This window comes from Callorhinus ursinus, unplaced genomic scaffold, assembly GCF_003265705.2.
Source record: "Callorhinus ursinus isolate GAN/ISIS: 27379988/994484 unplaced genomic scaffold, GSC_fseal_2.0 scaffold25, whole genome shotgun sequence".
Taxonomy (NCBI): Eukaryota; Metazoa; Chordata; class Mammalia; order Carnivora; family Otariidae; genus Callorhinus; species Callorhinus ursinus.
The window spans coordinates 24,234,510-24,248,684 of NW_027397087.1; the positions used below are offsets into that span (position 1 = coordinate 24,234,510).

The 14,175-nt window shown below is 34.8% G+C and overlaps 1 protein-coding gene across 2 annotated transcripts in view; it reads right to left on the bottom strand.

The window, feature by feature from the left end:
• The window catches only part of ADAM10 (ADAM metallopeptidase domain 10), a 133,300-nt gene that overhangs the window by 74,552 nt on the left and 44,573 nt on the right, over nt 1-14,175 (bottom strand). For both annotated transcript variants that reach the window (XM_025883568.2, XM_025883567.1), the window contains 2 exons: nt 4,422-4,540; nt 2,243-2,401 (listed from right to left, as the gene is read on the bottom strand). In XM_025883568.2, the coding sequence (XP_025739353.1) occupies nt 2,243-2,401; nt 4,422-4,540 (278 nt within the window). The remainder of the gene's footprint in view (nt 1-2,242; nt 2,402-4,421; nt 4,541-14,175) is intronic.

Sequence of the window (14,175 nt, forward strand, 5' to 3'; positions counted from 1 at the left end):
GGGGGGATGGGTTAGCCTGGTGATGGGTATTAAAGAGGGCACGTATTGAATGGAGCACTGGGTGTTATACGCAAACAATGAATCATGGAACACTACACATCAAAAACTAACGATGTAATGTATGGTGATTAAGATAACATAATAAAATTAAAAAAAAAAAGTAAGTAATCTGTCCATCCTCTAGAAGAGGGAGGGGTAAGCAAACTACAGCCTGCTGAACAACTGAGTTGTTTGGTTTGCCCTTCAAGCGAAGGAAAGTTTTTACATTTTCAAATGGATGGCAAAAAATTACAAACAAAATCACTCTAAACATTACTATTTTTAAGCTATTATTAAGTAAATAATAATAACAAGAAAAGGCCTCCTTAGCATGAACATTTTTTTAATGAACATACATTTTAATTGGACAAGTAAAAAATAAGAGCTGAAATCAATGGTAAAGTTAAATGCCAAAAGGAATAGAAAACTTAGTCACATCCAATGTCACTGAACCTCCAAGCTAACTCATCATCTTTGAGGGAAAAGAAAGGCTGACATAAAGGAAGATATTTGGAAGTTACTGTAAGATGGGAAGTGGAAAAATGCAATTATAGGACAGGAAGAAATAAAAGTGCAAAAAGGGAGAATATGTTTAACTTATTTACAAGTAGATAGGAGAAGGAAGGAAATGAGAGAGAAGATGTAATAACAGAAATCATAAAAGGCAGAACAAACACAGTATAGGGTGCTTATGGGAAGTATAAATAAGCAAAGGATAAAGTTTGATTATAATACAAGTAAAAACAGGAGTTCAAAATCTGTCCATTACTCTCCTCCTCTCCCTCCTTTCCCATAAGGTCTTGTTTGATTTTGAGAAAACATTATAAGGAAAATGTTTCAAGATTTTATTAAGTGTCTATAGAGTCTGCTCCAGAGATTAAATAATATTTGCAATGTTAAAGGAGCAAAAGAAACAGAAGCCACATTTGGAGAACTTACACACCCTGATAGGAAAGGTAAACCTGCAAGAAGATTAAATTACTAAAAAAATTACAAAGTAACATACAAATCAAGTAGATAGTAATTCTGTTGACAGAAAGAAAGGAAGGCAATGGAATTCATATTCCTGCTTGTGAAGAAGGACTGTAGCATGAGCTTGAGAAAAATCTGAAACACCAGGAGGGGAAACTGGAAAAGGAATCAAACAGGGCAAGGAGCATTAAAAATATGTATATATAGAGATAGGTAAGTAGCATTAAACAAAATTTATGAGTTAGCAAGTAGCTAAAATCATAAATGCATCCTATCGAGAATAATTATACTATTTTCTATAGCAATCCAGCATCAGAGATAACAAGCAGTTGGACAGACTGAAGAAGTATGGAAACTGTCAGAGCTGATGGAGCAAAAAGCCAAAATGGTTAGGCTTTCCAGTACATTATTAGGAGTGAGAATGAAATTACTGACAATAAATTTCTGGCTGTAGAACAGAAAATGAAGCCAGAAGGAAGGAGCCAAGTTAGGAAAATAGGCAAAAAATGAAAGACTAGTCTAATTATAGTCAAAAATAAAATATGAGTATTCAAGAGGCATTATAAAATTAGAGGAATGTATTTCTGTGGTATTTCAGTAAAGCATTCTCGTGACTGGATGACTGTGAATATATGGACAATGGTAAAGTCTAAGTACACTTTCTACTCTTAAAACACAGAAAAAGAACTCCCCCAGCAAATTACCATCATATAAAAACCAGGATAGAGGACAAAATCCATCATGATAAACCTGGAGTCTTACCAAGCTGAAGTAAAATCATTATTTCAAGATTCCAAAAAGAAATACTCAAGGATTTAGAATTACAAAAATATCTAAAATATTTCTTAAATACTACATAATAGTACACAAATATCCACCCTGAAATTTACATTAGAAGGAAAACCACACACACACCAAGGCATTATAGCATTAAATGACTGGCTGATATCAGAATATAGAATTTCCAATTCAATCAAAGTTGGTTGACTCATAGTTCAAATAGAACTGGTTGTATCATATCAACAAAGTAGGACTGGCATGGACTGACAAGGAAATTACCTCTTTATATAGGTCTACTATTTGTTAAATTGAGACTTTGGCTGTGAAACTATTTTCTAGCCTGATTAATAGCTAGGAAAGAAAACAGCTCAGGCTTCGTATGTCTCCACATACTTTTAACTATTTATATGCCTTTTTGCAAAAAGCTACTTGATAAAATTTAAGTACTTACTAATATCATCTTCATGATAAATGACAGAATGAAAGGGCAGAGTTCGGTCTTTAATATATCTCTCTGCTGGCTCAACATAAAACGTGCCACCACGAGTCTGGATGAATCCTTCAAATCTTCCATCAATAACAGACCCATGGCTAAAACTTCCTTCTTCACCTATTAATGAAAGCAACAAACACTTGAAAAATTAATTTGCATGTTAATGTTAAATTCATTCTCCTTTAAAAAGGCATTCCAATATATTTTAAAAACCTGAATACAAATTTATTGGGGAAATAAATTTTCACATAAAATATATCAAGAGGAATTCGAGATGTGAACAGCAACTAGTACTTAGTTAAAATCTATAAAATTACTAGATAACAACAGTGAAAAACAGAACATCTGTCTCATTGACAATCATATTCCCAGCATCTAAGCACAGTACCTGGCAAGAATTCAACATTCAATAAATTATTGTTAAATTAACTTAAGCTCAGAAAGAGGTGAGCAGATCCACTGATAAAATATGCACTTCCAAAATAAAGATATTAAAGTATCTTTTGAGGAGTGCCTGGGTGGCTCAGTCAGTTAGCATCTGACTCTTGATCTCAGCTCAGGTCTTGATCTCAGGATCACTAGTTCAAGCCCCGCATTTAAGAAACAAAAAGACAGAAAAGAAAGAAAAGAAAGTATCTTCTGAGGTTTTGCTCTAATTACCATAAGTAAAAAAGTTCTTTTCCCACCTGATATAATCTGCATGAAACTTTTGGCTTCCTTTTTTTATAAATACATTTTTTAAATAAGAAAGTACCAATTATTTCAGAAGTAGTTTGAACAAAAGCATACCAACAATCCTTCTTAAGATATTGGATTTGTAATACTGTCCCAACAATTATACTTCCCTAGTGAAAGAAAATACAGGAAAAAAAGGGTATTTTGAGATATTCACGAAGAAAAGCTGAGCGTCAACCTTCAAATGACATAAAAAAGTGGAAAGTAGGAGGATGGTATGTTAAAAGTTAAATTTACCTGTTAAAATTTTCTCATTAAAATAAGTATCAGGCTTTCCACAATTTCTAAATTATAAATTAACATTAATTAATTGACTGAATTAACTAAGGACTGATGCTAAGAACCCAAGACACTGGTATTTTAAATGACATGATTTCTATCTGCAAACTCATTTAGTCTTGTACTTTTCTTGACCATCACCTAGCAAAGAAGGGCAGACACTACAAAGTTATTTGCCCAAAAAGAGAAATGATGAAAGGAATAATGGTTCAATATTAAAGGTCTAGACTGACGGAAAAACACTTTCCTTTGTTTACAGAACTACAAGAGTACAGAAAACTTTTTATTTATTAACGAAGTTTCATCTACAAGTAAGAAATTCTAAGTATAGGAATGCCTCATTTATCTGGCATAATAAAAAATTACAAACATTTTTAAACAATTTTCCATAATGTTATGATTTTGAGTGGAAATCTCTCTAATATGTAGAAATGAAATTTAACTTTCAGTTAACTTTGTCTTAATAACAGAATCATCTTCAGTATTTATTAACATACAGTTATAACAATATTTTGACCCTCTCTAGTACCTCCAGAAGATTTTGACTGTTCTTTCCACACTACTAAACTGTCAAATGTAACTTTCTCTTGGGTTAAGTGTGCTCCCCATCCCCCCAGTCCCTTCTTAATCAGTTGTAGTAAGGGAAATTTGTTAGAATTGTGAACACAACAAATAGATTCTGAGGCAGGAAGGCCCTGCAAGGATTTTTTATGAATGACTTTGTCACATTATTTTTGGCTGTTAAGATGATCTTTATAGTTACCCTTTAAGTTTCTTCTCTCTTCTTATAAAACACAGCTAATGTTTTGCTTGAAAGATCAGAAAATTAATTAAAAACTTTTTAAAAAATCTAACAGTTTGTAGGTACTGAGAGAATCAAAACTACGTATCTTTCAAAAGCCAGGCACTGCATAATCCAATATTAAATATACATATATATATACATATAGAGATCGGTCCAAGGGTTACTTTATTCTTCAAAGACTGTTATCCTTCATGATATATTTAAATCTCCTCAGGATTTATCCCACCTCTCTGAAATATATGCATATAGCTCAAAATACATGTGTTTCTTTGTGTAGAAAAAAACTAAAGAAAAGAATTCTTCTAAGATTCAACTTACCATAAATATGTCCAGTGTAAATATGAGAGGTATCATAATCAAGTACTTCATTTGATGTTTCTAGTTTAAATTCATCACTGAAAAGGGATGTATCCCTCTTCATTCGTAGGTTGAAATGTCTGCAAAACAGGGTGGAAAAGGGAAAAAATGAAATTAAAAGGATCCCAATTTTAAATTTTTTTTTTATTAAAAAGTCTGCAAAATATAAACTGTTTCACACCATTTGTCTACTTGGAAATACACTTTACAAGATTTTTCTTATAAAAATTTTGCTCCAAAATTCAACCTAGTAGCTGTGATACAAATCTAAGTTATATGTAATTAAACAGTAACTGTCTAAGATATATTAAAAATTAAATGCTTATAGGCTGATTCCTATATGGGGTAAAACAAGTCAATTCCAACAGCAACTAAGTTGCTTGGACATAAAAACAAGCTTCTTGACCCAATTACTATTATTCACCACTACCTGTCTTCCCTCTTTAGTAATTCTGCAGCTTTGCCATTTTCCCCTACTTTACACAACTTAAACAATACATTTAAAAAGTGGCACCTATATTAATGACTCTCCTTCAGAAAAGCAAGTATGCATGCTCTTTTACGTATACATACACACACATCCCCTTTCAACTCCTGTATGTTTTCCCTAGGGCTTCTAATTCTTCTAATTATCATTAGACCATCCTCAATTTGAGAAGCCAAAGACCGGGCACCTGGGTGGGTCAGTCATTAAGCGTCTGCCTTCGGCTCAGGTCATGATACCAGGGTCCTAGGATTGAGCCCCACATCAGGCTCCCTGCTCGACAGGAAGCCTGCTTCTCCCACTCCCACTCCCCTACTTGTGTTCGCTCTCTCATTGTCTCTCTCTCTCTCTGTCAAAATAAATAAAAATATTAAAAAATAAAAAAAAGAGAGAGAGAACCCAAAAGAACATGATATTAGCTGAAATCATACTCATTCTCAATGGTCCTCTATAAGGGAAAGAGAAAAACCAAAATATTGAGATGAAATTAAATAAAGAATCTAACTATTCTAAATAAGAATCAAACTATGAATCAAATCTTACACCTAAAATCTAATAGCCCAGGATTCCGATCTGTTAAATAAAGACTATACATTCTGTCTTGTAAGAATGACAGCTTATAACGCATGTAAAGTCATTAACACAGCACCTGGCACAGAGGAGCTGCCAAATAAATGGCAACTAATTAGCTATCATTACTAAACTCTTAAAAGTAGATCAAGTCTCTTTTATAATTGTCATAAAAGTCTGCACACAGCACAATTTCTCCTCAATGAATCTGAACCTAAGTGTTCAATTAGCAACCCCCAAATGTTAGTAGGATGTACAGTAACTGAACTGTCACACATTGCTGGTAGAGTATAAAATGGTGCACTTTGGAAAACTGACAGTTTTTTTAAAGTTAAACATATAAAAACCCATAATTCTACCCCAAGAGAAATGAAAACATAAAACATAAGTCCACCAAAACAAATTGGACACAAATGTCCATTGCAATTTCATTCAAAATATACAAAAACTGGAAATCAGTTTTTCAGTCAATATCAACAAGTAGAGAGAAAAAGACCGTGGCTTATTCATACAATGGCAAACTACTCAGCAATAAAAAATGTCAAACTACTAAAAATATGTACTTCTGTGAAGACACAAAAGAATATATATAGTATAATTCCATAGATATGTAATTCTAGAATAGGCAATAACCTATCTACAGTGACAGAAAGCAGATCGGTGGTTGCCTGGGATGAAGAGAGACAAAGAGCAAAGGGGGATGAAGGAACTTTTTTGCTATAAGGGACATGTTCTATATCTTGATTTGAATGGCAGTTACACAAATATATACATTTGTCAAAACCTAACTCATACTACACACTTGATATGAGTACAGTTGACCTTTCAATAACACAGATCTGAAGTGCATGGGTCCACTTACCCATGGATTTTTTTCCCCATAAATACAGTGCAGTACTGTTTTCTTAATAACATTTTTTCTCTTGCTTATTTAAGAATACAGTATATAATACATAAGACATACAAAGTATGTGTTCATCAACTGTTTATATAATCAATAAGGCCTCCAGTCCACAGCAGTAGTTGAGTTTTGGAGGAGTCAAAAGTTGTACATAGATTTTTGACTACATCAAGGGGTTGGTGCCCCTAACTTGGGGCATTGTTCAAGAGCCAACTGTATATTATTTTATGTAAATTATACTTTGTGCTCACTTCAGCAGCACATATACTAAAAAAAATATAAATTATACTTCAATAAAGTTTATCTTAAAGGAAAAAAATTCATTTTTCAAGTAAATAAGGGTCAACAGGGTATACTCATTAGCTTCAGAAAGTTCTGTCCCTTTTTCAAATTTTTCTATTTTCTATTTTCCTTTTAACTTCATGTCAATCTTGGTACTCTTTTATTTTGAGGCTGTATTCATTTTCTACTTGCCTAAAACTCTCACCAAAAAACTCCTAAAATGTCCCAGGTGCTGTGACAAGGACTCTAGACTAGGAAAAGGATCCTTAGAGCCTTATGTTTTCCATCTCCTGGCACAAGTAATCAAAAAGTCAAACATATCTTCTAAATGGGAATTCTGCAAAGTTAAAAATAGACTACCCTAAACAAACAGGAATCCTGCCTGAATTCTTACTGCACATCCCGTCTTTTCATAAAATTTCTTTTGCTAACTAACAGACAGGAAATTCTTGATCATATATGCAGGTATAAATAAACACATTACTTTTTAAAGGATCACAATATTTTGAAAAATCATTAACTTATCATTATATATACTTTTAACTCACTGTACAAATACTATCTGAAAAAGAGCATCTTTACTAAACAGACTAAAACACTAAATGTCCAAGGGCTTAGTATATTTATCATCCAAGATTTATTATTCAGCAAAACTGTTATACCCTATAACCATTATAAGCAAGAGTATATTCTATATGCAAAAAAGGGGAGTATAAGCTTCAGAAAGACATTTAAACTCAGTATAAGAACAATCTATCCTACACTCCCTACCCCCGCAAAAATAGTTTTACATCACTTAAAATGTTTAAGCACCTAGGAACCCTAAAAGGAAGTTATAACAGAAAGAATTTAAAAACACCTGAAGTAGGTCCCTTCCAACACTGATACTGACAGCATAAGAAAATCACCTCACATGTACAAAACAGTCTCTGTACTGATTTAAATTGGACTAAACTACATATAAAATCAGTTCTCAATTATCCATGCACAGTCAAGTAGCAGTATAGATAGTAAAACAAAAAATCAAACTTAGATCATATCCCCCAAATGCACTGCTTTTATTAACATTAATTTGCATCTAAAACATGTATCAACAGAAGAGGGAATGGAACAATAGTGAGCCTGAAAGGCAGGTAAATGGTAGAAAGAAGCCAGATTGAATTCAAGTCTGTCACAATCTATGAATCACGTTACTTTGCCGTAATAAAAATAAATAAGTAGATTTTAAAAATCATTGTATTCAAAAGAGCTGGAGTATAAAATAAAATTTTGTGACCAGAAATATCCTTCTTAGTGATAAAAGCTCCAAGAGAACCAATTGAGATAGTGACACTGTGGTGATAATGAGATTGTAACATTCTTCCCAAATGTATACAGGTAAATGATTTTCACAGCATTTTTACCTATGTTACTATATCTTATCCTCAGAGTAAAGCTGCAAAGGAGGTATGATAAATATTTTTATCAAAGGGTATGACTCAAGGTTACAAGACTAGAATTAGGACTAGAACTCCAGTATTTGGTTGCTGCATCTTGCTCTACCATTAACACAAATGCATCTCAAGCATGTGATTTAAAAAGTCAAGTTAATACATGCTGAGTGCTGTAGTAGTCTTAATGTATTATCAGTCTCCGCAAACAAGTCATCTTTTAAAATCTGAACAAATGCAAATAAAATAGATAAAAATATAACCTTATTTAATTTTCACTAAAAATTTTATAATACCACCATAAGAAATTTCCTTTTTAATGGTTAAGCCACTTTCAAGAATAAGGCTAACCTCTGTCTCCTTTGAGTATGTTTCTTTCAGTAAGTTTAATTTTATTTTTATTATTATTGTTATTATTACTATATACCACACTGTCATCAAAGATAAACTTTAGATTTTCTTTGGCAAGGAAGATACTCTGTATAAAGAACATTACGTGCACTCGGAATGTATTTCTACTCTTAGATTTAACCACTATACTGATTCTACTGATCAACAGTATTTTGTCTCTCATCTTGATTATAGTATTTCTACTGCAATTCTTTCTTGTTTTCCTCAGTGGCACTATAGTAAAGATGTAAAGAATGGAGTGAAATTATAGGAGGGCAAAATCAGTTAACAAATGACAGTAATTTGAAAAAACATACCAAACAGATTCCAATTCTCTAGCTTCACTGCTTTGAAGATCTAGTTGTACCATATGGTAATAACAGCTGGTTTTCCTTTCTAGGCTTTAGAAAAGCACTCTACATCTAAACCAAACAAACAGTAGAGGTACCAGAACCACCTTTGGTGCAGAACAACAAAATAAATTTTGTTTAAGATATTTTGTTTAGGATATAACTATAAAAATTTCTGAAATGTCACGTACCCTCTACATCTTCATATAAAGAAGTAACTTTCCTGTATATTACAACAGTTAGAACAGTAAGAATACAGAGTAAGAAGAAGTTGCCTTTGTCCATACAGTTGCTATTTTGGCTAATGAGAGTATGGCTGTGATTCTCAGAAGAAAACAACAGATAAAGGGTTCATCCCTTGAACTGAAGTCGTATTAGCACAAAAGCCTCAACTAATGAAGTACCTTGGTAACACAGCGAAGAACCCTGAGAGCAAAAGCCTTGCTTAAAAGTACATCAGTGTAATCCAGCAGTCCCAAAGACCAAGACTGTCATCATAAACAGAGGTCTACCATGTCTAAATGGAACAGGTCTATGGCAGACCTGGCTCAATGACTCCTAGAAATAAAACTGTACTACTTAACAGGACATTCCTGATGTCTCTAGATGTTATCTCTTAACACTCACTTTATTCTTTCATTTTTTAAAAGATTTATTTATTTATTTGACAGAGAGAGACACAGCGAGAGAGGGAACACAAGCAGGGAGAGTGGGAGGAGAAGCAGACTTCCCGTGGAGCAGGGAGCTCGATCTGGGGCTCGATCCTAGGACCCTGGGATCGTGACCTGGGCCAAAGGCAGAAGCTTAACAACTGAGCCACCCAGGTGCCCCAACATTCACTTTATTCTTAATAAAGATCCTTGAGTCTCCATCCAAATTATTTTTTAAGACAAGTTGCCAACATTTAATACCATACTACTATGAGTTATGTATCTAGTTTACTTCCACTAGCACACTTTCTGAAACAGAAAAATCCTTTTTTCAAATGATCTTTTAAAAACCAATATATATATATTTTTAAAGGATAAAATGAACGGGTTGGTAGAAGGGGAAAGGGCAAGTTCACCCACGGGCACCCCACTGGGCAGTACCTGAGGCAACCACCCCAGAAATTCTAGGGCTATACAGTTTGAAAGACCTAGCTCCAGGCTTAACTATTGTCCCTCAGGTAAATTACTTTAAACAAGCAAAAACACATATATGAGAATCCTCAATGAAGATAAAAGTGAAACTAAAACCTGAGCTAAAATGAGTAATTTTATCCTGTGTAAGAAGACAAACAGATCATTAGTTTAAGTCTTTCCCATAAAAGGAGAGCCAAGGGGAAGAATCTGCCATAATGGCATCATTACAGAACACAAGATTACATGTATTTTACGTTACTTGAGAATAAATAGATTTATCTGTTGGAGAGGGGAAAAAAAGGTTTCCGTAAACACCTTCTGACTTTATGCAACTATGTTAACTAAACAACTGGCAAGCAAAACTACTGAATATAGACATACCTCATTGTTTTTTAAGATTTATTATCTCTACACTCAACATGAGGCCTGAACTTAAAACCCCAAGATCAAGAGTCTCCATACTCCATACTCCAACTGACTAAGCCAGCCAGGAGCCCCCAGGCATACCTCATTTGATTGTGCTTCACTTTATTATGCTTTGCGAATAGTGTGGGTTTTTTTTGTTTTTTTTTTTTTACAAATTGAAGGTCTGTAGCAGCCCTGCATCCAACAAGTCTATTGGTGCTATTTTTTAACAGCTTTTGCTCACTTCCTACCTCAGTGTCACATTTTGGCAATTCTCACAATAGTTCTTTTTCATTATTATATTTGTTATGGTGATCTGTGATCAGTGATTACAACTTGCTAAAAGCTCAGATGATGCATTTAGCATTTTTTTTTAAGATTTTATTTGACAGAGAGAGAGAGATAGCGAGAGCAGGAACACAAGCAGGGGAAATGAGAGAGGGAGAAGCAGGCCCCCCGCCAAGCAGGGAGCCCGATGTGGGGCTCAATCACAGGACTCTGGGATCATGATCCGAGCCGAAGGCAGGCACCCAACGACTGAGCCACCCAGGCGCCCTGCATTTAGCATTTTTTAACAAAGTATTTTTTAATTAAGGTATATACTTTTTTTTTTTTTACATATAATTCTATTGCACATTGAACAGACTATGGTATAGTATAAACATAACTTTTTTATGCACTGGGAAACCAAAAAGTTCATTTGACTTGCTTTATTGCAATATTTGCTTTACTGCAGTGGTCTGGAACCAAACCTGCAATATTTCCAAGGTATGCCTCTATAAAACACTAAAACAAATATAAATCAAACATACAAAATCGTAAAAATCACCTAAATTTATTAATTTCACAGATCAGATAAGGCTGATTTGACCTAGATCACACAAATAAAATCAGAGCTTGAATCTGAACCAAGCTCTCAAACATTAATTCAAAAAGATATATGCACCCCATGTTTACTTAAGTATTTACAATAGCCAAGATATGGAAACAACCCAAGTGTCCACTGATGAATAGATAAAGATGATGTAGTATATCTATGCAATGGAATACTACTTGGCCATAAAAAAGAAGGAAATCTTGCCATCTGTAACAATATGGATGAAACTTGATGGTATTTTGCTAAGTGAAATAAGTCAGAGAAAGACAAATACCGTATGATTTGACTTCCATGTGGAATCTAAAAAATAAAACAAAACAAAAACAAACTCATAGATACAGAGAACAGACTGGTGGTTACCAGAAGAGAAGGGAGTTGGGAGGTGGGTAAAAGGGATCAACTGCATGGCGATGGACAATAACTAGACTTAGGGTGGTGATTACTTCTAGTATATACAAATACCGAATCATAATGTTGTACACCTAAAACTTATATAATGTTATACACCAATTTTACCTCAAAATCAATCAATAAATAACAAATTAAAAAATAGGGGAGGAGAGCAGATGATAAGGTAAGAGAACAGAATCTAGCATAGAGAAGGGATTCCAAAACCTTTGCTGAATTAATGAAGACTTGTCTGGGCAGCTAGCAGGTTATTCTTCATGTGGCAAACACTGTAAAACATCTCTATGATCATATCCCTTCAAACTACAATATTCCCTATTCCCTTTTTGGGGGAAAGTGAGGAATGAAATTTGCCCCTCTGCATTCAATCTCAATATTTCAGTTATCTCTCTCTCTCTAAGATTTATTTATTTATTTGAGAGAGAGCATGCGCACACAAGTAGGAGGGGCAGAGGGAAAGGGAAAGAGAATCCCAAGCGGACTCCTCACTCAGCACAGAGCCTGATGCAGGGCTTGATCTCACACCCCAACGTCACAACCTGAGCCAAAACCAAGAGTTGGAGGCTTAACCCAATGTCCCACCCAGGCGCCCCTCAGATCTTTTTTTAAAGAAAAAACCTATCATTATCTCTTCCCTATGCTCCTCAATTATTCCATTCCTATCCACATTTTCCTTCCCCTTTTAACTATCCAGATCCAGAGAGGCCTGGGGATCCAAACCCTCCTCCAAGCTCTACTCCCAGGCTCTACCCATCCAACTGTGGCTATTCAAGTAGCTCACGTTTCCTTCCCCATGGGTGAGTACTATACTCAGTTCTTATCCTAAGTCTCCCTCCCACTTAAGATAAAGTTTCTGATGAAGGAGAGGTACTGCTGCTCTGCTACAGCAAAACATTTGACAGCTTTTTGATTTGCCTCGCTGATTATCCCAACTTCCAGAGGAAAAAGAACACAATGATAAGAATTTCTACTCTACACTTAATACTAATAACTATGATTAACTGGATGATTAAATGACAAGAACTTAGGAAGAAGATACCACCATCAGGGCGTCTCAGTGGTTCAGTGAGTAGAGCCTCTGACTCTTGATTTCGGCTCAGGTCATGATCTCAGGGTTGTGGGACTGGGCTCCTCGCTCAGCAGGGAGTCTGCTTGACATTGTCTATCTCCATCTCCTTCTGCCCCTCCCCGCTGAACTTGTGCATGCTCTAATAAATAAATAAATCTTAAAAAAAAATACCACCTTCATCTTATCACTTTATAGTTACTAAAAAGAAAAAACAGCATATGATAACAAAGGTTTCAATACAGCAGATTCTGAAATGTTCACAGAAAGCACAGGTAAAATTTCCTATTTGGGGACTTGAAACACATAGAAGTGAAGCTGAATGACCATGTCTCAAAAACATCATCCAATATTACATGGACAAAGTGATCTCTAAAGTCTCTCAAGATTTAGAATGTGAAAGGCTCACTTAGACAAGTGGGAATAAACTATTTGTAAAACTGAAATGTAAGATTTTGGGAGTCACGTACATGGTCCAAACAGTTTTACTATGGACCAAAAACAAAAACAAAAAAACAATGAATACTGCTCATAACACAACTATTTATCCCATACCACCATTTCTAAAATTCTTGATATGCTAGACTTTGTGTTCATACATAATTTGTTGCTTCAGCATTATTCTCCCAGAAATGACAGTTTTGGACCTTAACTAATACAAAGTGATTATAATTTAAGATTTCAGATACGCATACAAATTAACAAATTAATTATTGTGTTTGTGCATCATACTTTTTTTTTAAGATTTTATTTCTTTATTTGACAGAGACACAGTGAGAGAGGGAACACAAGCAGGGGGAGTGGGAGAGGGAGAAGCAGGCTTCCCGCCAAGCAGGGAGCCCGATGTGGGGCTCAATCCCAGGACCCTGTGACCATGACCTGAGCCAAAGGCAGACGCTTAACGACTGAGCCACCCAGGAACCCCTGTGCTTCAAACATTTAAGTAAAACTTAGCCATGCTATACTAAAAAGATAACTAGTGTCCTTGTAATCAATCACCACAGAATTAACAGAGATGGTTAGTCAAAGATGTTGGCCAACAGGCACTTTTATCCAAAATGCCTAAAACCATACTGGCTATTTTCATGAATCATTAGAAATTCACACCAAAAAAAAGTTACCTTGTTACCCTATTTATATGTGACTATGAAGTATCCAAATCTGGACTACCCTGTGCAATTAGATCCAGCAAGATCATCAAAACTAGAGAAACGCAAAGGGTAAATAACACAGATTAGAAATATTGCTAATGTTCAGCATAACAAAAGCAAGAGGCAGCAACTCATTGCTCCCCTCCTTGAAACATTGTTTCCCTTGGCTTCTAGGATACCACACTCTCAGGTTTTCTGCTTTTCTTACCACTCATCAGGCTTTGCTTCCCCACCCCCCCACCTAACCGTAAAATGTTGGCATTTAGCAGAGTTCTCT